Below are 27,584 nucleotides of genomic sequence, written 5' to 3'. Positions count from 1 at the left end.
CATTGTAAAAGGGAAGGTCAACATTTAGAGTTAGTTAGAAGGGGAATGGCCAGTGACCTATAGGAAAAGCAACCTATAGGATGACAACATGGGAGCCAAGAGCAGAAAGTGTTTGTAGAGCCAATCAAATGCCAAGTCATTGAACGAGAAGAGAAAAGGTCACTAGATTTCCACCAAGGATGCTGTTGACCTCGACAACAGTCAATTCAATATCTTGGGATTTCTTTTTTCCAGGTATAGGTGATTTTATTTTTATATCACTGATAAACCTCTATTTAAGCTAGTGACACCCCAAGTGTTTTGCCACATTTCTGCTGAGTTCAGCTATTACCCAGCTAAATTGTCAGCTGGTCCCTGTACCCTTTGCATCCCACCAGTCACTGTGCCACAGTCACCTGTGAGCTCTAGGTACTCAGCTTCTGAGGGCTGAGACTGTGTCTTCTGCATCCTTGTGTCCCAGCCTGGAGACATTTCCTGACTTAGTGCACAGACAGCAAGAAGGAAGGACTCCTCTAATCCCAACTCAAGTGCTCTTGGCACTCCCCACTTCAGCAGTATTAGCATATATGACAGCTACTGCAAATGCCTGTTTACTTATCCACCCCCACTGCACGCACAGACTAGGAGTTTTGAGGTAGTGCTCACCATTGTGTTCCCAAAGTTAACACGATGAATGCTGGATCTACAGTTGGTGCTCAAAACACTTTTTGAAAAATGCATTTTGGAAGGAAGGAGGGAAAAAGCAAGTCTGGAAGGAAAACTTACTTCCAAGTTGGGAATAAGCCAAATTCCACAGGTAAGCGAACACACTCGTTTAGAAGATGTTGCTCCTTGAAAGAGAAGTACTGTCTCTGTTCAGATGCAGCTGATGCAGGGGAACCGTCCTGCCTCACTTTGCACTGGAGAGGCTGCTGCTTTGATCCCTGACCACAGCTGAGTTCTGGAAGGCTGTCACTGTAACATGACCCCGGGCTTCTGACTCATCTCTGGCTTGTCCTCGCTGTTATATGGGCTGCTCCATTCCATTCCTCAGAGCTGTATCAACCGAGGGAAATTAGGGGAACAGCCATCGCTTTATTTAAATCCAAGTAAAGAATGTTGCCGGCGCTGATTCCAAAGGTCATTTTGGAATTGCCCCCGTCTGGGGTAGTGAGCAGAGCAGCAGTGTTTCCTCCCTGGAGTAGTCCATCCATTCACTGAGAGCTGGGGCTTGGGCGCACACACACGCCTGGGAAAGACTGTGTGCCAGATTCCTCTCTGGAGGTTCTCAGTACCTATTAGCCCGTCAAAGCACTCAGAGGTCTTGCAGTAAAAACAAAAATGCATCCCTTTTGCTTTGGAGTCCCACACTCTTAATTTATCTGAATTCACTGACATGTACTGAGTGACAATAATAATAACAATAATGAACGTTTTTGTTAGTAATGTGGTCCCAGATACAAGCCCACTCCATCCATGCCCCAAGCAGAAAAGCAAACATCGTTTCCAATCCTGGAGGAGAAATTGGCTGTGGAAAGTCTCCCATCCCGAAACTGTGTCTACTGTACTTTATGAGTGGAAGGGTTTTCAAAGGTGGTTTTGACTCTCCTTCCTTTTCACCTCTCTCCCTGATGCTAGAACCCAGTTCCCATCCAAGCTGCCACTCCACCATCAGTTTTCCTTTTGGAAGCGCATCAGGAGTATTCGCTCAAGGAGCTGATTCTGAGTGCTTTGCCTGGGGTCACTGTGAGGTCCCACCCAAAGCGTCACATATAGGAGTGTTTAGGCTTGCCTTGGGAACGCTGGGGCCGGGTGGAGGGTGTCTCTAAAGAAGGTTCCAAGCTCTATTGTCTCTGAGGTCAGAGTGCTTCTTCCCATGTCTTGTGTATATTTACTATGGCAGGTTTTCTTCTCTTCTGGAAAAGGTGCTATTAAGTTGATGTGGCCTCTTACAACCGATGGCACCCTGGAATCAAGGAAATACTGTAGTGAAGAGTCTGCCCAGGACTGCTCTTTCACGGGGCTGGGCACTTCTGGAAAACAAGTGCACTTTGGGGAATGCTGCATAGAAGGCACATGGGAAATAAATACGTCCGGGAGAAAATGTAAATTGAAGAGAGTAAATGATGAAAGATTAAGTAAACAGTTCATTGTGATGAATCTTACTTTACATGGAATGAATAACTGTGTTTGTTTTTTTTTCCCCCCGAGAAAGTAACTCTAGTCTTTATTTTAGAAAACTGGAACTACCGATTTCTGTCTAAGGTTTGCTTCCTAACTAACCCTGTTATTTGTTTGTTTATTAGCATCATAGATGTTTACTTTTCTCTTACAGAAATTATTTCTTCAAAGTCCTGAGGCCTCTTTCTAAGATGAATGTGGCTTCCCTCGTGTGGTGGCTGTGATTTTATGCTTGTCTCACTGGGTGGCTGTCCCCACCCCAAATGTCATCCTCTCAAATGTGCCTGCCTCGCCCAGGAGCCCTGCTGCGCCATCCCCAAGTAGTGAGAGTGCTTTGACGCTAGCCCCGACTGACCTGCTAACGCGAGGACCCACCTGTCAAGTCTGAGGCATTGTCTGATCGTGGCACTCTGTCTAGGTGCTTGTGAATCAAGTTATTGGTGCATTAAAAGAGGCAGGACCTGGACAGCAGCTTGGAAAATTCTTGTGCCACTTTTTTAGCCTCCTCTGTCATACACTTACCACTGTGACACTCACCCTAGGGGTGGGGAGCCTCCGCCCTGACAGCGAGCCTTTGCCTCGGGTCCTCTGTAAAGTGAGGCGGTGTTGATGATGTTTGAGAGGGGCTGGGAGACCAGTGAGGAGGCCCAAGACAGGAGGGGGAGTTCCCCTGAGAGATGCCCCCACTCTGACTGGTCATATTTGTGAGCCAGGAAACCACTGAGCTATTTTGATCACCACAGGTGCCCCTAACACAGGCAGAAGAGCCGTGGTCCTCTCTTTTATTTTCTTATTGTTCCAACTCCCCGACCCCCACCGGCCCACAGAACTTGCAGACCTGTGGTCAGTGTGACTTGACCAGTATCACCCCATCCCACAGTCTGTTCTTTTTAGGTTGTTTGGTGTTTTTCTTTCTAATATTTCTTTCATCATTCAGCCAGTGCTGGCAGTGGGTTGAACTGGCCACACAGTCCAGAGGAAGTGGTTGTTTTGCGGTTGGTTTCAGTGGACTTCTCAGGGGGACCACTTTCTATCCCAGGGGCACATAGACCTATCTGTTTAGTGTGTGTCTCCTATGCGGCATTCCCCGATCATTTCTCAGAAGTTCCTGGCAGACAGAAGGCCCCCTATCCACTGTTAACTAGGAATTTACTCAGTTCCAGGACCCTCTTAATTGCCCAGGTGACTGGAGCCCTCCAGCCAGTAGTAGCTAACTGGGCTAGCCCCAGAAGATGGGCATAGTGTGGTGGAACAGGGCACAGTCTGGGGAACGAGCCAACAGCAGCTTCTGGGGCTGTATGACTAGGTCATAATTAACCCAGGCACATCCCTTCTTTTCTTCCTGGAGTCAGGTACATTACCTTCCCTTTGGTTTAGAATTTAGTTCAAAGTACAAAATAATGAAGCTATAATGGCTTGGGGAGTTTCCTGTTTCTGGTGATACCCCTGACAAATCTCATATAAATTAACCTGGTCCCAGATCAACTAGGCCACATGTAGAAAAAAATCACACCATTGCCAAGTAGTAATTGAGTGTGGTTTTAGTTTCCAAATGTAAAGTTTGGTCAGGGGGCCTTACTATTTTTATTTTTGATTTCTAGTTTAATTTGTGATAACCAGGGAAGGTTATGTTATCCTTATAAGGGTAAGGCAGGGTAAGGCATAACATAAGTTTAACATATGTTAAACTTATTTTAAAAAGTAAGCTTTATAAGTTAGGATACCTCTGTGATTACACTGGCATTTTTTTGTTAATGTCATATGTGATTGGAAAATTTGTATAATCTCACTTTTATGTGCAGGGTTCCATATATTCATTGTTTATTTTGTTATTCAAATCTTGTATATCCTCTGCATTTTTGTCTGCTTGGTCTGAAATTTTCTGAGAAGGGAGTTTTAAGTCTCTTATGATGCTTATATGTCAGTCTCTCCTGAAACTCTAACACTTTTTGCTGTATAGTTTTGAGGCTGTGCTATTGGGTGTTGTTGTTTAGTCTCTAAGTCATGTGTGACTCTTTGCATCTCCATGGACTTCAGCACGCTAGGCTTTCCTCTTTTTCACTATCTCCTAAAGCTTGCTCAGACTCACGTCCATCAAGTCAGTGATGCCATCCAACCATCTCATTCTCTGTCACCCTCTTTCGCCTGCCCTCAATCTTTCCCAGCATCAGCGTCTCTTCCAGTGAGTCGGCTCTTTGCATCAGGTGGCCAAAGTATTGGAGCTTCAGTTTCAGCATCTGTCCTTCCAGTGAATATTCAGGGTTAATTTCTTTTAGGATTGACCGGTTTGATCTCCTTGCTGTCCAAGGATACATAGAAGTTTATGACTCAAGTCATTTTAGTGATGGAGTATTCATCCCTATTAATGCTTTTGCCTTAGGTCCTATTTTTATCTGATTAACATTGCTACCTAATTTTCTTTTGGTCAATATGTATTTGCCTTTCCAGTCTTTCATTTTCAACTTTTCATTTTGTTTTAGGTGTCTCTCTTGTAAGCAGTATATAGGTGGCTTTTTAAAAAATCCAATCTGATAGTGTCTTTTAATAGATGAGTTTTATCCACTTACATTTATTGTGAGTACTTTATATATTTGGACTTATCGCTGTCTTTCAGTTTGTGTTCTGTGTACCTTGCATTTTATTTGCTTTTGTTCTCCTTTCTTGCCTTCCATTAGATTAGAGAAGTTTTCTTAACACTCAACATTTTCCCCCTCTGCTAGCTTGGTCACAATAGATTTTATTTTATCTCTTAGTCTATTTAAATTTATTTAGTGACTACCATTGAGTATTTAACATGCATACCAAATGATAACTTTTTTCTCATACAGTTGTTCAGGATCTTTGTCTTCTCAAACAACACAGATTTTTACATACTTAAAGTCAACTGGTAATTACTCCAAAGAATTGAAATCCTGGCTCAAAACACTGCCATGTGTTCTCAGCCTCCTGACTCACAAGAGGATTAGAGGCATCCTGACTGATTAATAAAGCATGAATTTTTGCTAATTCACTCTGTTTTATACCCTGGGGTGTTTTGGGTCATCTGTCTAGTTCAGAGTGATACGTTCATTCCCATCTCATAAAAATCTCTCAAGTTCCTGAAAATGTTCTGAAGTAGGATTAGACCAAAGAGAGCGCAGAATCCTACAGCCCAGTGTTAGTACCTGTTCCCATAAATCCCGTTTGTCACGTGTAATGATTTCCAGTGTGAAAATCTAGGGGTTCCTCCCTGTTAACACCTGCTTGCTTATCCCTTGATGCCCCAAGTGTAATGTGCATGTGAGCTCACTGGGGGTTTCCTGCAGATTGGAATTGGGGTGTCTAACATGCTCCCCGGTGATGCCGATGCTTTGGTCCACGGACCACACTTTGAGGAGTGAGAACTTGGAGAATGAAATGCAGTTAGTAAGAGGGGGCTTCAGCTCCAGGCCTGTGTTCCATGATACTTCACAGAACAGCAGATTTCAGAAGCATTTTCTCTGAAGTGGTAGGATTCAGGATCGTTTTAATCATAAAGATCACCTTAAGGCCCTGCAGAGCCCTGCCTCCCCCTGCCCTGGCCCAGAGTTCTTTCAGGCCCGTGTAAAGTCCCTCTTAACTCCATCCCTCTGGAGGTCAGCACAGCACATGCTCTCAGGCTTGTCCTTGTGTCATGTAGGTGTGATTCTGTGAGTCAGTGCCCTGAGGAAGAGCCTGCCTGGGGCCAGGGGCAGGCTTCCTGGTAATTTATGTCTAAGACAAGCTTTTAATAGAGATACACTTTTAAACAGTAACCAGGAAAAAGATTCTCTCTTTTTAACGGGTATCCATTTATAGGAGTCAGCTGTTGAAGCTCAAGGGTAGCATTAGGCTTAAGTTTAATCTTCTGTATACCGTAATTTACAGCACTGAGTAAAGCATTGTACGTACAACTATTTCAGTCATTTGCTGTGATAAATAGCTATTGCTCTTGGCGGAACAGAAACGCCATCTCTGCTTTCCACTTATGAATATTGAATGGTCTCAGGCAGGCTTTTGCTATAAGTTTTTAAAGGGGAAATCCCCACCGATCACGTCTCCTCAGGGGCCCCAAATGCCATTTCCCTGCTGTGTGCACTGGTCAGTGCTTGAGTCGGACCGCAGTTCCGCGGCACACGTGTGTTCCTGGTGAACATCACACAGGGCGCGCCCAGCAGGTCCAGGCCCCAGTCCTGCTGAAGGCTGCAGTTTTGCACTGAATGCCTCGAGCTGTTAGGTAGAAGATTTAGCTAGTGGCAGGAAGCCACCATCAGGGATCAGGGAGATATCTTAGAGGCGATAATCTGACGCAGGGAAAATAGAAGGGGTGTGATTCTGTTGGATTCCTGATGGTGTCAGCTAGGGAAATTGAAACTAATAGGAGCAAAAGGAGACAGGGGAATGCCCAGGTTATAAATCTCTAGTGATAAACTCTTTAGGAACACAGAGACACATATGCCTTCCTCCAGACCTCCCTTAGTTCTGATGCTGTGTTCCCTGCCAGCTGGGAGGAGGCAAAATGTATTTTCAAATACGATGCTCAGGTCCACTGACCAGCTTGACCCAGCAGGTCAAGTCCAAGTCAGCTGGGTACCCTAGACTTGGGCTTCCAGAAATCTCCCCAGTTTCTTTCCTGTGGACAAACTTTCGGCATTGGAGGAACTGGAATCTTTAGATTGGTATCCTTTGGTGTGTCTCATGTGTGTGAGTCTCCATTGGGTCCTTATAAGTACTCCAAGTATTGCACTGGACGGTGAGATAAGGACTCAAGGGCGAACGTGAGCAGAGATGGTGGACGAGGGAAATGGTGCGCTCTTGCCTGCTTCTGAATCCTCTGACGGAGGCTGTCTTCCGCAGTCACATTCCCAAATGCCACTTCTCAGCAGTATCTCTAGAAGGTGATTCCTTTGAAAACAGAGATGAGAGGCTTCTGTTCTCACTACCGCCTTTTGAGGGTGATCATGTATCTTTAGAAACAGCTACAGCATCTTGCCATTTACGAAGCACCCTCTCCTACTGTGTTCATTTTGATTTGAGTAACAGCTCAGGAAGGTGGACTGGTGGAGGCTGGCTTCCCAGGTTTGGAAGCTCAAAGTTTAGCAACTTTCCTAACATCACATATCTCACCTCAGTGCAATTGCCAGGAACAGTGACCCTGGTGAGAAAAATACACAGAGGCCACCAAATAGTATGTCCCCAATTGGAGACAAATCCACCTTTTATGAACTGACAGTCTTTGTATTTCTAATTCCCAGCTCCAGGCAATGAACACATCTTCTGACTGTCTTATATCTCTTTCACTTGAGATCTGAGCTTTCTCTAATAACTATTTGAAAAACAATCTTAACAGTGTTGACTCTGAAGAAATGTTATTCAGCCTGCCTATAGGTTATGATATGCCTTTTCATTTCTTGGCCTGAAGATTCCTTCAGAACAAAGTCACGGTCATTTCAGCAGACATTGAAGGCAGTTAGTTAGTTGTGATCTGCATGCGAATAAATCCACTCAGCATATCCACTGATCAGTTATAACGGGTGATGAGAGAATTGTACAAAACAAAAACTCCACATACATGTTTCATGCATGTAAACCTACTAATGAGAATGGGTTTTGGCAAAAATCTGAGCATTGATGTTCCTGCCACTGCACCTCAGAATTGCTTGTTAGTATTCTGGGAACCAGAGTGCAGACACAGATACAGTACAACTTGATCCTGAGGGCCTCTCTCATCTCCTCACCTTCGATAAGTTTGTTAAACAGGAAGATGAGAGGAAGCAGTCTGGAGAGAGGATGATACGTAAGTGGCTTAAGAGACCTGGCAGTTTAAGACTCCTTGGCAACCTTGCTGTGACCTCCCACCTCTCCTTGCCCATCTGTGAAATGGGCATGGTGACTATGCACCAGGATTATTATTCAAGATGATAATCTTGAGAACATCTTGGCATGTGACTCATGCTATAAATACACCTCACTGCCATGTAGAAAATAGGAGTTTTTAGCTGAAATGTATAATGGGGTGAGACAGAGGGTATCAGTCACTGGTAGGAGGATTGCCAGAGGCAGGAGGGGTGCGGGAATGAGGCAGAGGCTTGCCTAAAGAAGGAGAACATAGAGAAGCATGAAGCATCTGGGGCAGTGTGGTGGAATGTTCAAAACAAACAAACACAAAATAGATGTTTGGACGTCTGGCCTGGATTTTGAAAGCAGTCAGGGGGTTGGAGATGAGCCTCTATCTTTTCACATTGCAGGCTCTGTGCTCCTGCTTCTGGCACACACTGAACTCCAGAGGCCTTATCTAACCAGTCCCCATGTGGGGTTCAGCTGCTGTATTTGAAGGCTGGTTGTGTTGGAGATGCAGGGAGGGGTTAGAAACAGCCAGACCCTGCAGCCAAGCTGTACGGGCATGACTGTGGCTCTGCCACTGACCAGCTAGGTAGCCTTCTGAGGCCTCAGTCTCACCGTATCTTAGTTTCCCCATCTACAGAATGCAAGTAATATTAGTACCTGTCTCAAAGATTGTCAGGAGGACTGTCAGGGCACCTAAGGTCTGAAAACATAAGCATAGCGAGGCACTTCTCCAGCCTTGTGAATGGCAGAGAAGAAACACAAACTAGATGGGTTGAAGAATGTTCACCTCCAGAGAACTGAGTATGTCAACCATGAATTATGTGGTCATTCTCAGAGAGGAAGCATCTGCTAGAACAGAGGAAGAAAGGTCACAGCCAGAACGATGTCCCACCTTGGCTGGACCACTGGCTATATGCTGAGCGGGTGGTGGAGGACTCATTTTGCTCAGATCTTGAAACCCCAATGCACCTCTTCCCTGCTCTCAGGGAAGTTGGAAGCTTGGTAGGGGTGGGGGTAGGAGGGGTCTGTATCCACAAAAGCAAATTCCAGTGGCCACTATCCCAGAAATTTTTATCTCCTTATCTTATACGCGTCAGTCTTTCCCAGTCATTTGCTGATACTGTATCTCTGCTCTGGAATCCTGCAAAATCATTCCCCTGTTATCTGTCTGCCTCAACATGAGGGAAAAAACCCCTCTCATCTGGAACTCTTGTCTAATGTCTGCCATCCTGCCTCCCAGCAGCGTGTGGGCAGGTCTGCTCTGTACCGCACACATCTTCAGAATGACTAGATTTCAGGTGTTCAGAGCAAGTGTCTTTAAATCCACTGGTGAAAGGAGACAGCAATCATCTGCCGGTTGGTGTTTGCCAAGATGTGGCCTCATAACGGGTTGAAGTGATGGCTGCTGGCATGAAACCTGGTTCCCCCTGGGCGTACACCCAGCCTGAACAGCTCCTTTAAAACCAGAAGCAATTTGTCATCTTTTGATTCTCTTCCAGCACTGTCCCTGTCACAGGTAGATAAATGAGGTGGCATATGGGTGTCCAAACGCAGGATCATCTAATCCCAGTGGTTTCCTGCAGAGCCAGCACTCCGTGAGGGTGAAGAACACAGTGGGGTGGTCCCCAGCTTCCGGGTTGTGACCATAAGCACATTGTTTTTCCCCTGCATGCGCCATTTATATGCATGAAATGCTTTCTCAGAATCTCAGCCTCCAGTGTGCCATCGATAGATGCGTTCCTCATTTCAGAATCCTGAAATAAATCACACATTTGTAAGCTCAACATCTCATGTCTGTAGTTCCACTGAATGCCACTAATCAAATCAGTGCCTCAGCAGAAGCCAACAGGCACCCCTGAATTAGAACTAAGGGTTGGGCTTGACGTTCTAAAAAGCCTTGATTAAAGAAAGCCAGTGGGAATGGAGGGTGCATTGGGGTTCACCTTGAGATACGTGCTCTGTATGTGACTTGAAAGATACCCACATAGTTTTCTACACAGCCCACTTGGACTTTAAATTTTCTCAGTTGCATGAAACTAAAGTCACCAGGTTATTCCCAAGAATACAGTAGGCAGAAAAGGTCTCCTGATGCCTCTGGGTGCCTCATAGGTGAGCTGTGACACCCAGTAGATGAAGGCTAGTTTCTCCTTCAGAACCCTGGATATTGAGAAGCTGGCCATAAACTCCTGGTCACCAGCATCAGTGGCCTGTGTGAGAATCTGTTCCACACGGAGCAGATCCAGCTTTGAGAAGATGCACATCTGCTCCTGTCTCAGGCTGCTTCAGTGATGCTCAAGGATTCAGTGAAACACTATTGGGTCAGGTATCCTCCCTGTGGTCAGGGATGAACTTGAGTTAATCCAGCCAAGCCTGGGCTCAGATACTTTGGCTCCTGCACGGATGAAGGGTGTGGCCACAGAAGAAATCAAAGCTGTTTGGCAGACCAGCAACACAGTCAGCCCCTTGGTATAAGCACAAGGCCTGCCCTGGACCAGTCAATTGAGTTTTAGCCAGTGGTTCATACTAGCTGTCTTCTAGAACCCCATGGGGCTTAGACTACAGCACACTGTGATTCTCATGGGGTTAAAAGATGGGTCTGGGTTCCTGTTCCCTGCCTCTTCCAGCTTCTGTTCTTCATCTACAGACTGTGTGTTTGCTGAATCTACTTGATAAGGTTGGGGAGGAACAAATGAATTAACAAATGTTGGAAGCACAATAGATACATCTTAGCTCTAAGGCTGAGTAAGGCATCTTACTTACACTTACAGAAAAAGGGAAGGAAGTGTGATTTCATGGAAGATGATAGAACAGAATAGCTTTCTCATTAAAAGACAGGCACAAAACTAAGTGAATCTTTAAGGTAATTCTGCATTTCATTCATGGTGAAATCACAGAATCTTTTTTTTTTTTTAAGCTAAAAAAGGCTGAGCCAGCTGTACATGATATATTAAACCCACACATTTACTTACTTTAGAAAAGTTCCTATTTTGAGATGATCATTCCTGGGGGAAAAAAAAAAAACAATTTTGGTGTGCTTCCTGTCCATTGAAAAGGCTCTTTACATGTAAAGAGTGGTTTCCATTCCTTGAATCAGTGTCTTTGAGTTCTGCTCTCTTCTCAAGCTATGTCACAAAGCCAGGGAAGCGAGGGCTGCAAACTCCTTGAGGAAGAAGTGCTTTCTAACTCCTCTTTGTTACCTCAGTTTAGTTCAGTTCAGTTCAGTCGCTCAGTCCTGTCTGATTCTTTGCAACCCCATGAATCGCAGCATGCCAGGCCTCCCTGTTCATCACCAACTCCCGGAGGTCACTCAGACTCACGTCCATCGAGTCCATGATGCCATCCAGCCATCTCATCCTCTGTCGTCCCCTTCTCCCCCTGCCCCCTATCCCTCCCAGCATCAGAGTCTTTTCCAATGAGTCAACTCTTCGCATGAGGTGGCCAAAGTACTGGAGTTTCAGCTTTAGCATCATTCCTTCCAAAGAAATCCCAGGGCTGATCTCCTTCAGAATGGACTGGTTGGAGCTCCTTGCAGTCCAAGGGACTCTCAAGAGTCTTCTCCAACACCACAGTTCAAAAGCATCAATTCTTTGGTGCTCAGCTTTCTTCACAGTCCAACTCTCACATCCATACATGACCACTGGAAAAACCATAGCCTTGACTAGACGGACCTTTGTTGGCAAAGTAATGTCTCTGCTTTTCAACATGCTATCTAGGTTGGTCATAACTTTCCTTCCAAGGAGTAAGCATCTTTTAATTTCATGGCTCAGAGAATCTGGCAAATAGTAGGCACTGAATCAGTCTCTTATGAATGAATGATTGATTGAGATATTTAATCCTTTAAATCATTGATATTCAGCCTTTAGCCATCAGAATTATTCACTCAGGGCGGGGTGAGAGGGGGTTGTTAAAATACAGGTGCCTGGGCTCTACCCCCAGAGCTTTTTGACTCAGTGGATCTGGGGTGGGGCCCGAGATCTTGAATTTCCACCAAGCCTACAGGTGATGCTAATGCTGTTGCCCAAGGGGCTATACTTTGAGAACCACTGCTTTGAGGGCCATTCTACTTTTCTGGTGGTGCTCCTGCCAGTGAGGAGACAGAAGACACATGGGTTTGATCCTTGGGTTGGGAAGATCCCATGGAGGAGGGCACGGCAACCTACTCCAGTATGCTTGCCTAGAGAATCCCATGGACAGAGGAGCCTGGCAGGCTACAGTCTATGGAGTCGCAAAGAGTCGGACACAACTGAAGCGACTTAGCATGCATACACCACTTTTCCAAGTCTTCCAAAAGATTGATATTTATAACTGTTTGACCTTGCCCTGTAGAACTGAGATATAAAATTGATAGGATTTGATCAGATAGAAGAGCTGCCTGAATTTTTTTTTTAATCAAAAACTACATTCTGTCCCTTGTACAATTATGAGAAAAGCAAGAATTGAATTGCCTCCTCCTTCATGGCTGTAACAGGACACAGCCAGCCAGGGTGGGGGTAGAGAGGCGCACCTTGCAACGTTTAAGCCACATTGCATCTCCATCCAGTTCTGGAATCCACACTTAGTGTCAGATGTGCTTAACTGTAAAGTTGAAATGCGATGTGACCTTTTGCAGAAGCTGCAGCTGAGCAGAAAGGGTACAGGAGAGGTGCCTATGATACATAAAGGAACACGTTATTTTGCAAAGTCTTTTCCTGCTGCCTGTCAGCCTGAGTGAAGTCATTAAGCCCCACCGGGTTCAGAAACAAGAGGGAGTTTCATGGCCTGAGGAAGCCTGCTCTCTGCAGAGAGTCATTCTTCTAGTTCCAGATGTCACTTTGGATGGCAGGCCAGGAGCTAGAATTCCAAACCCAGGCTTGGCAGGGGGCTCCTCCCTTGCATCCCCCTTTTGTGGGGAAGGAGCCTTCAAGACCGTGAGGGCACACAGTAAAGGCCAGGGATGGACCTGTAGAGGTACCAGAGGGATACCAGACTCCCTGAATTCAGAGAACATCGAGATGGAACCTGAGAGGGCAATTGAAAGAAGGGAGGGGACCAAAGCCTCCCTTGAGCTTGAGGTAGTGAGAGCGTTTAATGGCCTATTGCTACATAGCAAACGACCCCAACATTTAGCATCTTAAAACAAACAATATTTATGGTCAAGATGTGGAAGTGGCTTAATTGGGTGGTTCTGGCTCAGAGTCTCTCATGAGGTTGCCACCAAGCTGTCGTTCAGAACTGCTGTCGTCTGAAGGCTTGGGGGTGTGAGCAGACCCACTTCTCAGGTGGTTCAATCACCTGGCTGTTGGCCAGAGGCCTTGGTCCCTCGCTCTCAGTACCTTAGGCCTCCCCCTCAGGCTGCTGACAATGCAGAGGCTCACTGCCCTTAGAACCAACAACCTGAGGACCAGGAAGGGGAGTCAAAATGCCATTGATGAGCTCATCTCAGAAGTGAGTCACTGTCAGTCACCCCTGCTTGATTCCATCCTTTAGGAAGGAGTCACGACGCCCAGCCCACATGTGAAAGGAGGGTGGTGAGGCTCCACCTCCTGAAGGAGTGCCACCACAAAGAGAAAGCCCCATTCCTCCTCCTCTTGCTGGGTCAGGAGAACACCAGGGTGATTGCTAAAGGGCCTTTGCTGAAAGGTGGTAGGAGCTTTTCAAAGGACCCCAGAGCTGGCTCTGGGGGTTTTGCCTGACTGAGTTGAGGACAGGTTAGGGGGGAGGGGCGGGCTTTGATCACACTGTCCTGTAGGTGCCATGCAGGCCCCTTCTCTCTCGCTTAGAAAGGAATGAAGCCACCTCTGAGTCCCAAGGCTCAGGCTTGGTTCCAGAGAAGAGTTAGGAGGGGCTGGCTACTTAGAACCAACTTTGCACTGATGAGAGAACGATACACAGCATGGTGTGTCTCCTTGTAGATTGTCTGCCCACCAGGTCCCCAGAAGGGGAAGAACAGGTGTCTCAGGCTGCAGTGGTGTTCTGGAATAAAGAGGAGCTTCCGAGCTGTGCCTTTCAGCAATGATATTTGGGGGGCAGGTGGTATTATGTAGGAGGAGGGGGGAAAACCTTGTTCCTTTTTATTGAAGTGATCCCACTCAGGATAATGGCTCAGTACCACCAGGCCTGACAGCGGCCAGCCCTTTGTGGCTATGGCTCCTGGATACCACACAGATAACCTCCCATGGGGCGAGGACAGATGCTTACGTAGCCACCCCAGCTCCGTAAGTGAATTCCGCTTAGCTGTCTGCTCTTGAGGATGCCGAACCGTTGGTGGTCATATTGTACTATGTCTCTTCTTATCTCCCCCATCATCCCCAGGGAATAAGCTAATCAAACTTGCTGATGATTTTACACTGAGAAGGAGATAGCTAATAACTTGGATGACAAGTATTAGAATACAATGTGATGTGGATAAATTGGGTCCATGTATTAAGGGCTATAAAATGAGATTCCATCAAGGCATGAATAATGGTGCCTGTGGAAAGAATTAATCAAATACCCCATTAAAAGGTATAGGAATTCTGGTCAGATAGCCCCTGTTTAATTACACTCCTGCCCCCCGCCCCTACTTCATTCCCCCGAAGCTGCTTTCTGCTAGGAGATATATGGAAAAGAGTTGAAAGGAAAGAATAGAAAAATGGGGACATACATTTTGATAGAACGAGATCACGAAGACAGATTTAAAGTAACCAGTGTTTAATTTAGGGGAAAAAAAAGGCAATTGGCATGAATAATCATTTACAAATATAATTTCCAAAGGAGCCCTGTTGATACCATTCAGCAAATGCCAACAAAGCATTTACTTTCTAAAGGGAGAAAGCAAGACAAGAGAAATGAAGGCATCTTCAGGAATGGACCAGAGGACATCCAAGCCATAGAGAAGAAGCAGATGTGAATGAATGGTACAGAAGATAGACTCAACTTCTGAAAGATCTCAGAGAACTGGCATTGTCTGGAGAAGGCTTCCTGGAAGAGGAGACTCCCGCCGAGCCCCAAAGTATGGACAAGCTTCCATGTACTGCAAATTCGTGAGCACATTCTGGTGGCAGGGTTTAGGGAGAAAATGGGCTGGAGCAGAACAGGGGGCACCCATGGGATTCCTCTCTCCATGTCCACCACCACCACCACCCTGGTCCAAGCTATCATCACCTCTCGCCTGGACAACTGCAAAAGCCCGCCAGCTGTTTTTCCCTGCTTCCACTCTTGTTCCTCTGCAATTCATTCTGCACACAGAAGTGAGAACCAGAAAAGTTAATCATATCATTCTCCTGCCTTGTGTCTTCCCATTGCTCTGAAGCTAAAAGTAAAAATCATTATCATGGCTACAAAGTCTTGTGTGGTCTGAACTACATCCTGTGCCGGGCTTCCTTTCAGTCTCTCTGTGCCAGTCAAACTGGCCTTCAAAATCTCAGCACACTGAGTATTCCTGCCAGGGGGCCCTTGCACATGCTTTTCCTTCTCTGTGTATGATTTTCTTTCATCCCCTCTTCCTGAAACTGACTCATCCTTCAGAATGCATTTTAATGATTATCTCCTCTTAGAAGACTTCCTGATTGTCGTAACTTGGTCCACTCTCCCTCATACCTTAAAAAAAATGTTTGTGGTATGAACTTATAATTCATGTCTCCCCTCCTAGGCCACAGTGGGCTTCCCTGGTGGCTCAGTGGTAAAGAATCCACCTGCCAATGCAGGAGACACTGGTATGATCCCTGGATCGAGAAGATCCCATGGAGAAGGAAATGGCAACCCACTCCAATATTCTTGCCTGGGAAATCCCATGGACAGGGGAGCCTGGCAAGCTGCAGTCCATGGAGTTGCAAAAGAGTTGGACACGACTTAGCAACTAAATAATAACAACAGGGCCACAGGCTCTGTGAGAGTAGGAACCCAGACTTTGAATTCCCCAGAGCCTATCACAGTTTTAATAACAAGGCATTAAATAGGTATCACGACATTTCATTAGGAATAATGAGACTAGTTTAGAAATTCTACTTGACCAGTCACTATATAAGAGAGTACCATTGTGAATTACTGGCAAGAAAAACCTGAATTCATGTCCAGACTCTGCCACCTGCTGGCTATGCTGGTATGAATAAATTCCAGATCCTTTCAGAGCCTGTTTCTTCCTCTAAAGTGGAGGTACTAACAGCCACCTCACATGGTTGTAGCAAGAAATTAGTAAAATAATTTTAAAACATTTTCAACTGTAAAACCAGGCATAAAGATGCCCTGTCATTTTGCTCATGTGCTCATTAAACATCTGTAAGATGGATGGATGGATAGATGGATGGGTGAACAGATTATCAGTTATAGAACCAGTACATGAGCCAAGAACGGAACCTGGCGGAAGGACAGTATGCTGGAAGCCAAAAGAGGAGAGAATTTTTCAAAAAGTAGGAGGAGTCTTTTGATCACCCAGAATATCACATACAGCAGAGCAGGCAAGAAGAATGAGGGGGGAAAAAATCATTTACTCTGAGTAGAAGGAAGTCAGTGATGACCTGAGGGCGTGTCCTCCTCAACCCTTTCTTATTGTGGGTGCTTTCAGTGACATGCCTTATTTGTAAATCACTCTACTGATTTTTAATCTTTTGGGGGGAAATCAAATTGATTCGCATATACAGCAGAGCTGGCCAGATTACTCCAGCTGCTGCCAGCAGGTGCTGACAAGTGAAGAAGTGAACGTCAGAGGATAAGAAAATACGCTAAACACTTAACTTTAATAAGGCCTAGAAAACACTGGTATTTAATAAATTGCCATGGATAATCTGGTTTCAGTTTCAGGGGTTGTTTCACTTTTTACTCCCTGCCTTATGGTCAGAATAGGGCTGTATGTGTAGGCAGGGACCAGTGGTGTGACAGTGCTCTGACAGCAATTGCTCATTCCTTTGTGCATTTTTCTGTCCCTGTGATGACACCTCACTTCCTACCACAACCATCCATGCAGAGTAAGTCACTGTGAAACACACACACCCCCTAGCTGAGTTCCTGTCCTTTTGATTGGCTGTTTCTGCATCGTGGTAGGGCTTGGGCTCACCTTCCGGCCAGGCCCTGATCCAGCCAGTCTGTTTGTCCAGAAATAAAGGATAAGATCGCCAGTGCTTCAGACAGAAGAGTGTGATGGCTCACAGCCCAGCTGCTTCATCTAGGGCCTGCTGTCGCCTAGCTTAGATCTCAAGTGTAGAGGATGGCTATAATCATGCTTCCTCGGAGAGGTGGTGTGAAGATTAAATGCCATAATGCATGTAACATGCTTAGGTTGAGCCCAGCCCAGCCTTAGAAGTGAGTTAATAGAAACCCAGAAGTCATGATAGATTTAACCCCTTTTCCAAGATCTCCTCTATCTTTGAGCATCGCTGCTGAGCCCCAGCCTGGCTGCCCTTGAGGAATTTCCCATGGTGGGTATTTCATACAGCAAATAGCTCTTAGAGGCTGGAATTGGAAATCTTGAGGAGTTCATGAAGGACTTTTGGGGTGAGGCTGGGGTGGGAATGGGGCAGGGCCAAGAAAAGGGTTCAGGAAAGAACTCTGTGGAATTCCTAGTGATCCAGAGATGAGGCCTAGAAGAGAAGCAGAAGCCAGCCAGGAAGGCAAGCAGTTAGACCTGAAACATCTGAGTAACACTGTCACAGAGCCCAAGCAGGAAAGAATTCCAAGGAGTATCAAACACTTTAGAAAGGTAAACTAGACAATAACTAACCAAAAAAAGTTTTTGAATCATACTTGCCTTTTCAGTGAATTCAGATTAATTTAGTTTGGGGAATTTTAAAGACACACATTGTAATCATTGGAAATACCCTAGAGCGTTGTAAAAACCAGGGTTGGAAATCACTTTACCCTCTGTATGCTAAGAGTAGAAATCAATCTTGCAAGCAGATTTTAAAAACTCCTGAGCCCGGGAAAGAAATCAACCTGGCTGTCAAATCTACACTAAGTCCTGCTCCTGATTATCTCCTCCCACCCCCCGCCACCCTCTGGCTCCTCTGCACTGTTGGCAGGAAGAAGGATACACATTCCTGATTTCTTTCACAAATACAGTCCCTAAAAGAACCAGAGGAAGCATGGAGAATATAGAACCAGAATGGGATCAGTTAAGTCCTCTGCCTAATTTCTTTTGTCAACCCCCACCCCACCCCCACCCACTGTTATTTAGGCCCCTTTTGTGGCTTTACAACCAACGCTGTCTGTGAAGTTTCAAAGGCCAACTGGGTTTGAAGAGTACTTTGACTTTTTTTGTTGTTATTGTTACCTCTTGTCTTAAAAAAAAAATTGTTGCAGTATAGTCAATTTACAATGTGGTGTTAGTTTCAGGTATACAGTAAAGTGATTCAGTTATACACACATATATATAAATATATTCTTTTTATTTTTACATTCTCTTCTGTTATAGATTATTATAAGACATTGAGTTTAATTCCCTGTGCTGTATCGTGGGTCCTTGTTGGTTATCTATTTTACCTATAGTAGTGTGTGTATTTTAAGAGTGCCTTGACTTTTTAATTTTTTATTATATCCATCAGTTTGGGAGCTTTTTTTTCCTGTGCAAATCAAAACAGTCCCCATACATATTTAATTTTAAGCATTAAAAATCCTCCCATCTCCATGTATGACCCCATTCATTTCTTTTCTCAATTGTGTGGGTGCCATAGCCCTGGAGCATATAATTTAGGGTTCTGAACTTAATGGGGGTGTCTGGAGGTCACCGTTAAGTGGATACACTTCTTTATTAAGTCAATATTTGATAAAGCCTTTTGAAAATACTAATAAGTATGTTCATGGGACTGCCTGCTAAGATGAGAGAAAAGAAAAAAATTTAAAGCTTGCTTTTATTGCTCCAAACCGTAAGTAAATGGCCAGATCTATCTTCCTTTCATCTATCATTTATATTTATTACATTTGGTGAGTCTGGTTAGTGGTTTAGATTCCTTAGGTTTTTACTACATCCAGATTCCTATTATGCAGTCGTCTCTGATAAAACCTAATGGGATACAACCCTGGACCCTGGAGCATAACGTGATGCCAGACCCCATTGCAAATATGTTTCCTACTAAAGCAAACTATAGTGGAAAACATTAAAGAGAAACATTCCCCGGTCACTTCCAATTGCAAAAAAAACTTCATAAATCACTAGTTCCACAGAGAGCTCCCCCCGGATCACATTTTTTTTCTCCCTGCCTCATTACCTCTATTGTGAGAGCTCCCTTTGCCCTCGTACTCCTGAGAAAGCGATTATGGTGGTTTGTGCCCTCCTTAAAAACATGGCTTGTGTACCAGTTGTTTTTTTTAATGGGAAGTTATTTGCATTAAGAAATCATGCACTTGGATGTGTTGGCATGCACCAAGGGCAAAACCCAGACAGTAGGAAACTGCAGATTAGATGGCCCAAGTTTTCAACAGATAAATGATAAGGGAAATAGATGGAAGGAAGTGGTCACTTAAAAGTAGCATAAAAGATGTCTAAAAAATGGGTAAAACTAAGTGACAGTGTCTAAGGATACACACTAGGGTGATAAAGCCATAAATAAACACATGGAAACAAACACGTAAATCAAGAGTGTGGCTGCTTTGGAAGGAGGGAGGAGCTGTGATTGGGATAGGGATAGGATAGATGTGGGGCGGGGGGCCCTGGGGGCTGGCGAGATTCTTTTCTTCTGCTTGGTGTCCAGAGGATGTTTGCCCGTTTGTTTTGTGCAGGTTTGAGTGTTTGTTTTGTGCAGGTTTGAGTGTTTGTACGTTATTTTTCAGAACAGAGTTTTCATTTAATGAGTCTGCTTGGGGTTCACATTACCTATAGTCTTTAAGGAATTTGACTTTGGCTTGTAATAAAATATGTCTTACTTTCTCACAAAGAATACCGTAATTCCAGCTGGAAAGGCACCTGGAGTTGCCTGGCAGTTCTGTCAAAATCGAAAAAGAAAAGAAGATCGATTGGTGGAGATTTTATGGGTTCTGGCCGCTGAAGACCTCCTGATCTTTCTTTTTTCCCTCCTTTTATTTCTGTAATCAGCGATCTAGTTCTTTGCTTTTCATCATGGGCTGTGCTGTGCTTAGTTGCTCGGTTGTGTCCGACTCTTTGCGACCCCGTGGACTGTAGCCCACCAGGCTCCTCTGTCCATGGGGATTCTCCAGGCAAGTATACTGGAGCTGGTTGCCATCCCCTCCTCCTGGGGATCTTCCCAACCGAGCAATCAAACCCAGGTCTCCCACATTACAGGCAGATGCTTTACCGCCTAAGCTGTCATGGGTTATACACCCACAAACCTTCCTCACCTAAAAGTAAACCTAGAACCCTCACAACAGCCACGTTTCTCCCGCCCTCACTCCTCGGTGATCTGGGGTCACCTTTAAAGACCACAGGGGGGGATTCCCTGGCGCTCCAGAGTGGTAAGGACTCTGGACTTCCACGGCTCAGGGTCTGGCTTCAATCCTTGGTCGGGGAACTAAGATCCCACAGGCCTCACCATAGTAGCCAATAAATAAAGATCATGGGGGTTTGCTTACTTTACTCACCCCGGCTGTTAGTCCCCCGCTTTCTCCCCCTCTGTGGCCCCTGCCGATGCCAGTCTGAAGCGGCCAGCCCAATGTGATTTTAAGAGTGACCTCTGACAGACCTGTTCCTCCAATGGGGATTTCATTCCATTACCTCAAGGCTTTCACCAAGGCATTTGCCATCTTAGTTTGAATGATTTAGATGAGAGTTCATTTCAATAGAGGGTGAAGTTATAAAGAACAGGACTCTGGAAACCTGAGGTGGGCGCCCAGTAAGGGAAGACCTGAGAGGGAGTTGGGAGTTTACCTTTTCTTCTTTCTCTTCTCAGCAGATCTGGCCTCAAGATGTTGATACTTCTTAGCTTCAATCTAGAATCTCACTAAAACACATTTACACCTGTCTCTGGGGCAGCTTCGTGAAGCAGTTGTCCAACTCTATCAGTGCGGAAGCCTGGTCCAACCTGTTGGGACTCAGTAGGGTAGGTCAGCCCCTTGAGGGCTGCTCACCATTCAGTTCTCAGCCTCCATCACAGGGCATGGCACAGAGTAGATGCTCAATTAAAACCTAATGAGCTGGGCTTCCCTGGAGGCTCAGTGGTAAAGAATCCACCTGCCAGTGCAGGAGACATGGGTTCACTATTTGACTCCAGAAGATTCCACATGAGGTAGAATTCACCACCTCCGTGAGGTGTGGGGTGGAGCCCAGTCTGTGCGCTACAACTATTGAGCCTGTGCTCTACAGCCTGAGAGCCACAACTGCTAAAGCCTGGTGAGCCTAGAGCCTGTGCTCCGCAGCAAGAAAAGCCGCTGCAACGAGAAGCCAGTGCACTGCAAGAGTAGCCCCTGCTCAGCGCAACTAGAGAAAGTCCACGAAGCAACGACTACCCAGCACAGCTGAAAATAAATACATATTTTAAAAGATTTAAATGAATGTTTTAAAAATTAAAAAACAAAACACACTTGAACAAATGAATAAACGAGGGACCAGGCCGACAAACAGCTTGCAGCAGCCGGGGGAGCACAGGTGGGCAACGAGAAAGCCACTGCTGTCGCTCTGATCACTGCAGGCTTCTGGGGACATCGCTTTCCTGGTCACCTCCACCCCTGAGCATCTCTTCTTCTGCAGCCTAAGGCTGACCCCCTCCGCTCTGTGCCTCCCTGTCTTCAACGAGAAAATCGGCTGGTGTCTCGTTTCTGAGAAGTGACAGCTCTTAGCACATTTCTCCCACTGGCTCAGCACTTTGGGGTCACAGAAGTATTTTCCCACACATTGTCTAAATTCACGATGTCTAAAACCCCATGAAGTAGGTAACTTCCACTTTATGGAGGAGGACACAGAGGCTGAGAGGGTGACTGATGACTTTTGAGGGGCAGGGCTATGCCCAGAACCTGGAGCTTTGGCTCCCCACTCCCAGTGTCCTTTCTGCTGCAATGCCCTTGGCCCTGGTGCAGATCCACATGACGTGGGATCTGGAGTCAGCCCTTGCCCTCAGGAGCTTAAAGCCTAATTGCAGCACAGAAATATCTACCTTAAATAATAAACATGGTTCAGTAAAAAATATGTAGCACTGCTTGATCCTTCTCCAGTTTCACTTCACCCAGATGCTGTGAAAGGTTATTTCACTGTTATGCCTTAGAAAGGTTCTCTCTGTGTAAACTTACTGAGTATAGACTGGGGTGGCCCAGCAGTCTTCATTGTCTGCTATGGGAAGGAGGGGGAGAGCATAAATAATAGAAACCCAAAGGAAATCCCAAAGACCTTATTTAGCCAATGGTGTCATTCTCACACTTCAGTGGATCTCGTTAGAAATAACCACATCGTAGACAGAAGAAGGAAAACAAGGATCTAAATAATCCATAATCTAGAGAAATGTTCCACGACACAGTATTGTAGCAGAGGTAACACTACTGCCTTGCACAGACAAATGTCCGTGCTTGGAGCTTTCTTCCCTCTGACTTCTCTTATATCTCTTCTGAGACTCTCTCTGTGACTGCATGAGGGAGGCAGGGCCGGTACTGGGGCTTAGAAGCATTGACTTCCTCCACTTTAGTTAGTTATATGGGAGGAACTTGAACCCACACTCTTCTTAGCCCCCACCTCTTTTCCTTTCCTGCAGTGACCCCTCTTGGGCTCCTTTTTCAGCCATCCTTAAGAAGGACCCAGCAGGAATTCCCTGGTGGCCTAGTGTCAGGACTCCAGGCTTTCATTGCCGTGGCCCAGGTTCAGTCCCTGGTCTTGCAGTGGCAGCTCAATGACTCACGTGCTCACTCAGTGCTCTTGCCAACACTGGCTCATGTTACAGTGGTTAAGCGTTCACTGACCACTTTGCAGTGTTATAATCATTTAATTAGTCTATGCCTAGGAGGAAGAGATACTTTATTTAGAAGCTTAACAGTGAAAACCTCTGAGACTCCAGTTCACTATGATTACTTTGGGATGATTCAGGATCTGCCCACCATGCTCCTGATCCACTTAGACTGGGAAGATAACTAAGAAGGGCTTTGTCCAAGACACACGCAGCCAGTGTGCTGAGGACGATTGTGGCTAGGTTCAAGAAGGAAGGGCAGACAGATGCCAGAAGGCAGGATAAGGAGAAAAACATTTTAGGACCTTCAGAAAAATAACCAGGTCTTTTAATGCTCCTCTTAGGGCAAAACAAGAGTAAACTTTATCTTCTGTTATCCTGGGTTGGGGATAGCACTGAGGTCCACATCAGTCTGTCAGCCTTGACTGCATTAGGGCTACCTGGGCAGCTTTCACATATCCTGTTGGCAGGTTTAAAAAACTGGCATCAGTTTTTTAAATCTCCACCTTGGTTTCAGTGTGCAACCAAGCTTGAGAACCAGTGATCAGATGGGTGGTAGTGGCTTTCCAGGTGTTGACCTGGCTGCTTGTTGCTCTTGTTCAGTTGCGCAGTCGTGTCCGACTCTTTGCAACCCCATGGACTGCAGCACGCCAGGCTTCCCTGTCCTTCCCATCTCCCAGAGCTTGCTCAAACCATGTGCACTGAGTTGGTGATGCCATCCAACCATCTTGTCCTCTGTTGTCCCCTTCTCCTCTTGCTTTTAGTCTTTCCCAGCATCAGGGTCTTTTCTAGTGAGTCAGCTCTTCACAACAGGTGGCCAAACTATTGCAGCTTCAGCTTTAGCATCAGTCCTTCCAATGAATGTTCAGGGTTGATTTCCTTTCGGATTAACTGGTTTGGTCTCCTTGCAGGCCAGGGGACTCTCAAGAGTCTTTTCCAACACCACAGTTCAAAAACATCAATGCTTAGGCCCTCAGCCTTTTTTATGGTCCAACTCTCATATCTATACATGACTACAGGAAAAACCAAAGCTTTGCCTATACAGACCTGGCTGGATTAAACTACATTTCCCAGAAGCCCCTATCCCGTGGGTTGCTCACTGACTGGGCCCTGGAGATCTGCAGGAGGAAGGCACAGCAGCAGCCATTTTGTACCACATGTACTGTTGCCAGTTGGCTGCTCACCTCGCTGGTGGGCAGAGGCCAGACCTGCAGTTGCTCCACCTTCCCCGGATCCTCATTCAGCCCGTCCGACTCCTGGGCCAAGTCTGTGTGTTTAGTTTCTTGAAGGGCTCTGGCTTCTGTGGGAAAATGCATAATAACATGGAAGTCAAAGGTATAAAGAACGGACAGAAGTTTCAATTCATCCTCATGGGGTTCCAGTTAAAGCTTATGAGTTCCGAATTGTTCTTGGTCTCTGCCACTTTCTGTCCTCTTTTCTTCCCAATGCCTGCCCTGTGGACTTCACACTCCATCATCAGATACAAAAGCAACAGCCTTATAGAGGCCTTTTAAATAGCAATTACTGTTGCAAAAGGTGAAATACTTGGAATAGACCCATAGATATACAGGTACATATACCTGTATGTTCAGATCCATTCTTGTAGGTTTGCTTCTTGAATCAAATGCTGACTAATACAGGTGGCTTTCAGAATTGAGGATTAAGGGATTGTCTGTATCCACAGAGAGAGATCCTGTTTAAGAAGGAGATGCCTGTGGCTCTGACTGAAGAAGAAGGCAGGTTTGACAGCTCCCTGTCTCCACTGCCAACCCTGGGTGACATCTCAGGGGTGATTTGGAAACCTTCAGTAGATTGGTAGTATCCAGGCCTGGTGGTATGTGGGGAGCCCCTGGGGAGATCTTAAATGTGCAAATTCTTGGGCTTCACTTCACATTTAGGAATCAGAATCTTGAAGGAATGGGGCTTAAAGTGAGAATTTGTTGTTGGTGGTGGTGTTTTTGTTGTTGTTAGAGTGTAGTTGCTCTTGGAGGCTTCCCAGGTGGTGCTAGTGGTAAAGAATCCACCTGCCAATGCAGGAGACACGAGAGATGCAGGTTCGATCCCTGGGTCAGGAATATCCCCTAAAGGAGGAAATGGCAACCCACTCCAGTATTCTTGCCTGGAAAATCCCATGGACAGAGGAACCTGGTGAACCCATAGTCCATGGGGTCCCAAAGAGTTGGACTGAGCACTTGTCAGCAGCAGCATAGTTGTTTTAGATGTGTCAGATTTAAAAAGCTTCCTTTACCCAAGCTTTTCTGGGGTGCTGGTAGCTTCTGTTTCTTGATCTGAGTGCTGGTTACATGAGGGTGTTTTGTACATCCAAAGTACAAATCACAGGAGACACATCTGGGATTTGTAGCATCTCTTGTATGCATGTTATACCTTGATCAAATAAAATAAGTCCCACCTTCCCCTCCCTCATAATTCCATATTCCAGTGACTGGCCAAAATTCGGAACCACTGGACTAGCTGATTCCTTATATCCTTCATAGCAGTATTCAGAGAAGGGAAACATAAGAAAAAAAAATCCAGCAGTTGGGGAATAGTCAAGATGCATCTATAACCCTAATGATACAGTTCCCTGCAGTTATTGCAGCCCTGAAGAGGAATATGAAACAGTGGGGCAACGGGCCAGCTGGCAGTGATAGGAGTACGTGGCAGGGCGTGTGAGAGAGGGCAGTTAGGAACATCACCTTGGAGCCAGACCACAGAAAGCTTTGGACACCAACTGAGAAAAAAGGAAAACCCACTTTCAGAGTGAGTGCTTTATTTTAAGGAGCAGTGAGGGGTCTCTTACGGATTTTGAGGATGCTGATTGATAAAGGTGGCATTTTTGAAAGTACAATTGTAAATATAAAATTATATCATCCATCATATTTAACTGCTCACAAAGACATTGTTCAAAACGCAAACTGGTAGATGACAGAGCAGGCCCTGGACCTGGGAATTGGGACTTTATCTTCCTTTGGTGTGAAGACAGACTTTTCCATCTCAGCTTCCTTCTGAAGTGTCCGTAATCTATACACTGTTCTGGCCTGCAATTAAATAGAAAAACTTTTTAAAAAAGATAACCTCTGAGCCACCAAGGAAGCCCTATTTGAAGGCCTAGGAGGTTCCTATGGAGCATGGCTGTTAGAGGTACAGTAAGATTTTATAATAGTGCAGGGAGAAACCTCACCGGCTGATTCATTTTTTAGGCAATATGTCCAACAGTGGTTCTCAACAGGGAGTTTGGACTTGGGGGAGGGGGATTCAGAGGCGACAACAGAGAACTGGGTTGAATTACAATTATCTCTGGGGCTTTTTGAAATAAAGAAGTGCAGGCCCTACCTACACCCCCATGAATGGGTCTGCCACTCCTTCAGTCTGAGTCCACCAGCCTAAATACTCTTATATCTTCTTTAATATCCAGGGATGGAGTTTAGACAACCTCTTTTTGTCACCCTTTTCTGAGTGTGACAACTCTGTATACCTTTCATTCTCACCCACCTCCCACCCAGGAAAAGACAGTCTCAAAGTCTTGAACTCCTGAGTTTTCAAAATAAGGGCAGAATTAGACCTTAAAAGCCAGTAGCGGTTGACAAAATCAAACCATAGACACATCACCAGACTCCTTTTGAAAGACACATTTTCTTTCTCATTTTCATTTGCAGTATTTTCATTTTATCTTTTCCTCCTCTAAACTCTATATCCTTCATAGCAGAATTCAGAGAAGTAACCATACCCTAAACTCTATTTGGAGGACTGTCTAGAGAACTCTTTGATTCCATGGGGAATCCCCTCTGAAACCCAACATATTCCTAAACACCCCTCTACCAACTCCCTGGCATGTGCATAGGGCGAGCACAGACCTACCTTCACATTAGTTTCTGCTAAAATAGTTAGCAAGACAGATCTAAGAAGGAGAACAGTAACATGGGGCACTCCCAAATGAGAGGCCATTTCCTGGGCGTCCACATTGTTTCTTTCCTTCCTCTCCTGCAGCATATTTGAGAATCCCTGTCCAGTGTCCACAAGTTGCCTCTCCCACTCCCATCCCCATCCCCACCTCAGGGCCTTTCCCCAGACTTGCCGAGAACTCTTCACCGCCATCTTTTCTTTCCAGCGTGTTTCAGGAAAGGGCAGCTCACTTTAATTGGCCTGCCCCACATTCCCCTTGGTCTCCCAGGGTGGGCTTGGCTCTGGGGACACGGAGGCAGCTCTGCCCATGCCTGGCTCCAGGTTGTCTTGTTTTTATTCGTGTGTGGCAGCACCCAGATTGCTTCGCTTGGCTAGTCAAAACTGGCAGAGGCACATGGTGCAAAAGCTGCAAGCCCCAGACTGGAGGAGGAAACCTCTGAAGGCAGGAGGGTGAGCCTCAGTTCTCCGGCCCAGTCATCGCCAGGCTCAGGTAGCCTGGAGGACATGCCACTGGGTCATTGTCTGGCTAGAGGATTCCTGAGACATCAGGATTATGTCTCCATGGATCTCAGAAGCATTGCATCTGTCTGTCTGTTTATGTGGTCCAACCGGCACCATCTAATCAGAACAGAACCAGATTGCTGAAGCTGGAGAGACCTCCAAGGTGACAGATCAGGCCTCCACATCCTCTTGTCACACCCCGACTCACTGAGGCCATGCAGATGATTTGCCTAGAGTCCCTCAGGTAGGAAGAGAACTGGGCCACTCTCACAGGTATTCCAGGTCCAAGTCCAGCATTCCACAACTGCCCATTTCACAGCTGCCCGTTGCTGCTTCTCACAGATGGAAGCTAAGTCTGCTGTGACTGTGTCTTCTCGTAATTATTTTATGATCACGATGGTGGGTGGC

The 27,584-nt window shown here is 45.8% G+C and overlaps 1 protein-coding gene across 5 annotated transcripts in view; it reads left to right on the top strand.

The window, feature by feature from the left end:
- The window catches only part of ATXN7L1 (ataxin 7 like 1), a 256,387-nt gene that overhangs the window by 103,644 nt on the left and 125,159 nt on the right, over positions 1 to 27,584 (top strand). Inside the window, exon 4 of one of the 5 annotated variants that reach the window (XM_040260797.1) lies at positions 14,790 to 15,306. The exons of the other annotated variants lie outside the window; for them this stretch is intronic. Within the exon in view, the coding sequence (XP_040116731.1) occupies positions 14,790 to 14,872 (83 nt within the window). The 3' untranslated portion in view covers positions 14,873 to 15,306. Of the gene's footprint in view, positions 1 to 14,789; positions 15,307 to 27,584 lie in introns of those variants that run through there. 5 annotated transcript variants of the gene reach the window in all.

Source organism: Oryx dammah, unplaced genomic scaffold, assembly GCF_014754425.2.
Source record: "Oryx dammah isolate SB20612 unplaced genomic scaffold, SCBI_Odam_1.1 HiC_scaffold_18, whole genome shotgun sequence".
Classification (NCBI taxonomy): Eukaryota; Metazoa; Chordata; class Mammalia; order Artiodactyla; family Bovidae; genus Oryx; species Oryx dammah.
This window is presented reverse-complemented; position numbering and strand designations above follow the sequence as displayed.